The following is a 3,970-nucleotide window of genomic DNA, read 5'->3' on the forward strand; positions in this document are numbered from 1 at the left end:
TCGGAGTAAAAGGAGCAAGATTCTGGGCACGGAAGAATAGATTCAAGGCATAATGTACAGACAAGGGTATGGTAGGATGTGAATACAGTGGAGGTAAACCTAGGCATTGAGTGACGATGAGAGAGGTATTGTCTCTAGACACACCATTTCAACCAGGTGAGGTCACTGCATGTGTGGAAGGTGGAACAATAGGGTTAGCTAAGGCATGTTGAGCAGGGCTGGAGGCTTAATATAGCTCAGTCATAGTAAGTACAGTACATTTGTACTCAATAAAGTTGCTATTAGCAAAGTCAGTGATAGTACATACCATACAAAACGTAACATACAATACTAATTGGAGTGTCGCGGATTATGTTACGTCTACCAATGAGTCCAGGTTGCTTCCACCACAGCAGAGTTCATCTTCCACCACAGCAGAGTTCATCTTCCACCACAGCAGAGTTCATCTTCCACCACAGAAAAGTTCATCTTCCACCACAGCATAGTTCATCTTCCACCACAGCAGAGTTCATCTTCCGCCACAGCAGAGTTCATCTTCCACCACAGCAGAGCTCATCTTCCACCACAGCAGAGCTCATCTTCCACCACAGCAGAGTTCATCTTCCCCCACAGCAGAGCTCATCTTCCACCACAGCAGAGTTCATCTTCCACCACAGCAGAGCTCATCTTCCCCCACAGCAGAGCTCATCTTCCACCAAAGCAGAGTTCATCTTCCACCACAGCAGAACTCATCTTCCACCACAGCAGAGTTCATCTTCCACCACAGCAGAGTTCATCTTCCACCACAGCAGAACTCATCTTCCACCACAGCAGAGTTCATCTTCCACCACAGCAGAGCTCATCTTCCACCACAGCAGAGTTCATCTTCCACCACAGCAGAGTTCATCTTCCAACACAGCAGAGCTCATCTTCCACCACAGCAGAGCTCATCTTCCCCCACAGCAGAGCTCATCTTCCCCACAGCAGAGCTCATCTTCCACCACAGCAGAGTTCATCTTCCACCACAGCAGAGCTCATCTTCCACCACAGCAGAGTTCATCTTCCACCACAGCAGAACTCATCTTCCACCACAGCAGAGTTCATCTTCCACCACAGCAGAACTCATCTTCCACCACAGCAGAGTTCATCTTCCACCACAGCAGAGTTCATCTTCCACCACAGCAGAGTTCATCTTCCAACACACAGAGCTCATCTTCCACCACAGCAGAGCTCATCTTCCCCCACAGCAGAGCTCATCTTCCCCCACAGCAGAGCTCATCTTCAACCACAGCAGAGCTCATCTTCCTCCACAGCAGAGCTCATCTTCCACCACAGCAAAGTTTGTCTTCCACCACAACAGAGCTCTAGTTTAAAACCTGGTATGCCAACCACGCTCACAGTAAAGTAACATCAGTAAACAGACATTAATAAAACAGTGGGCAGTATACACACATCCCGATAGCAACATTCATCGGAAAATCACAAGTTGAACTGTGTTTGCATGAATAATAACCTTGCCTGACAACTCCTCAAGCTAATGCCTAGGCTTAAGTTTAGAGGGATAACTATCTTGTGGCAAGCAGAACCCAAGTTCAAACCAAGTCCATCATACATCGCCAAGCCATTGCCAGCACCATAGTATCAGCCAGTAGCAGTGCATAGCAAGTACCATGTAAACATTTGCTGTCAGTATACCCACAGGCAGTACCAGCTAGCACACAGCTAACACCCAGCAATGCACATAACTGCTCTAGCATAAATTAATACTGCAATGATCCCACCAACCCCCTCCCTCCTATTACCCCAGATCCCACAATACAGGTCACCCTGGTCCACAAGATGAAAATGGTTCCTAATACGGATGCCATACCCATAATGCTGTATCTATATGAGTGTGTCATTGGTTTTTAATACAACACTGACAGTAGAGAGTTGAATAAGGATGTCCTGTTGTGGGCGGTGTGACAGGGTATAGGGCATATGTCTGACTCTAATTACAGCTGTGCATTGAGCACTCCTCAGGAATCAGAGGGGAGGAGGGGAGAGGACAGGGGAAGCAGGGAGGAGGGGAGAGGACAGGGGAAGCAGGGAGGAGGAGTTTACTACGTGTCCATATGCTTCTGGGATGGGAAATTCTCTTCTTGGCAAAGTCTCTCAGTTGGGTGGAGTTTTGGGATGTCTGCCAAGGATGAGTGGTGTGTCTTAGAGACAGAGATACAGAGAGGGAGAGGAGAGAGAGACAGAGAGATAGAGACAGAGAGAGAGGCAGAGGGGAGAGAGACAGAGAGAGAAAGAGAGAGGAGAGATAGAAAGAGAGAGAGAGACAGAGAGATAGAGAGACATAAAGAGAGAGACAGAGTGATAGAAAGAGAGAGACAGAGAAAGGAGAAAGAGACAGAGAGATAGAGAGAGACAGATTGGGCTGCACTTCCTAACCTCCTGCCAAATGTATATGGCCATATTAGAGACACATATTTCCCTCAGATTACACAGAGCCACAAAGAATTCGAAACAAATCCAATTTTGATAAACTCGTATATCTATTTGGTGAAATACCACAGTGTGCAAACACAGCAGCAAGATTTGTGACCTGTCGCCACATGAAAAGGGCAAGCAGTGAGGAACAAACACCATTGCAAATTCAACCTATATTCATGTTTATTTATTTTCACTTTTGTACTATTTGCACATCATTACAACACTGCATATATACATAATATCACATTTGAAATGTCTTTAAATGTCTGTCTTTACTTTTGGAGCTTTTGTTAGTGTAATATTTACTGTGAATCTTTTATTGATTATTTCACTTTTGTTTATTATCTATTTCACTTGCTTTGGCAATGTAAACATTTGTTTCCCATACCAATAAAGAACACAGAGAGAACAAGCTTTACATAAGGAGTTAGAACACAATTAGTTCAACAACAGTAAATATATACACTCTTGTGAGGCTTGATCCCACTCCATGTTTATATGATCATTATAGTGGCTCTGTGATTCAATGGCACCTCAGTTTAGTTTTGAGGGTGACAAAAAACCAAGCTAGTATTACATTCAGATGTACATGAGTGAAGCAGAGGGCTCTTAAACCTGGTGACACACTTGACATTTCCCCTTAACTACCCAGGTGACAAACCGCTTTTTGTTCAATTATGGTACACGAAATAGAGGCGCTCTAAAACAATCTAGATAAATGGGCTATTGCCCTACTGCATAACATGGTAGGGGTGGGAGTGGGAGTGGGATATCCTTTAAAAACAACACGGCCAGTCATAACAACACAGTTGGACAATACAACAATATGACAATGCACCTGTTACCAGCAGCATTCGTGCAGCAAACTAGGGGTAGCTGTCCCTCGCGGATATCAAACTTGCAACCTATGGCTCTCAAGTCTAACACACTATGAAGTCCAACTGTCGTTTAAGGACGTTATAAAGCCATGAACAAATCAAAAGTGCACTGCGGTGTGACATAAGCCCCTACATAAGGCATCCAGAACGCATTATGAACAGATGTTTCACAAAAACGTTTGCGATTGAGTTGAAGGAATACAGTATAACAAAAACAAAACTGCAGCCACATGCCTCAATAATATTTTTATTCAACCAACACCACGTTATTAATCTCAGATCTGCTCGGTTGGAATTGCTTTTGGCCTATACTGTAATACTGGTCCGTCTTCCCATTTTAATATAAACACAGTTGTCCTGTCCTTTCATTTCTGTTGATTCATTGTTCCTGTTAAAGAAAGCTCCTGTCCCTCTAGTTGTTAATCCTTTCTCTCCTCTTTCTCATCCTCCCTTCCCTCCCTCACTCTTTCTCGATTTAGGTGTGAAGAATAATTAGCTAATGCTGAGGACCAGTGGTCTGGACTGTACACTCATGGGGATGCGGATAGTCACTTGTCTCTGCACCAAATGTCCCTGGCTAGGTGGCCGCCCGCCCGCCTGCCACACATCCGCAAGTAGGCCACGCTACATTAATG

The 3,970-nt window shown here is 44.7% G+C and overlaps 1 protein-coding gene across 1 annotated transcript; it reads left to right on the plus strand.

Moving 5' to 3' along the window:
• Positions 1-366: 366 nt before the first annotated feature.
• On the plus strand, positions 367-1,347 carry LOC127910531 (putative protein TPRXL). The gene has a single exon (XM_052474574.1). The coding sequence runs from the start codon at positions 367-369 to the stop codon at positions 1,345-1,347; it is 981 nt and encodes a 326-aa protein (XP_052330534.1).
• The last annotated feature ends 2,623 nt before the right edge of the window (positions 1,348-3,970 follow it).

The sequence above is a fragment of the Oncorhynchus keta genome, chromosome 21, assembly GCF_023373465.1.
Source record: "Oncorhynchus keta strain PuntledgeMale-10-30-2019 chromosome 21, Oket_V2, whole genome shotgun sequence".
Taxonomy (NCBI): domain Eukaryota; kingdom Metazoa; phylum Chordata; class Actinopteri; order Salmoniformes; family Salmonidae; genus Oncorhynchus; species Oncorhynchus keta.

What these genes read in the sequence shown, in the direction of transcription:
- LOC127910531 (XM_052474574.1), top strand. Translation starts at nt 367, where the DNA reads ATGAGTCCAGGTTGCTTCCACCACAGCAGAGTTCATCTTCCACCACAG.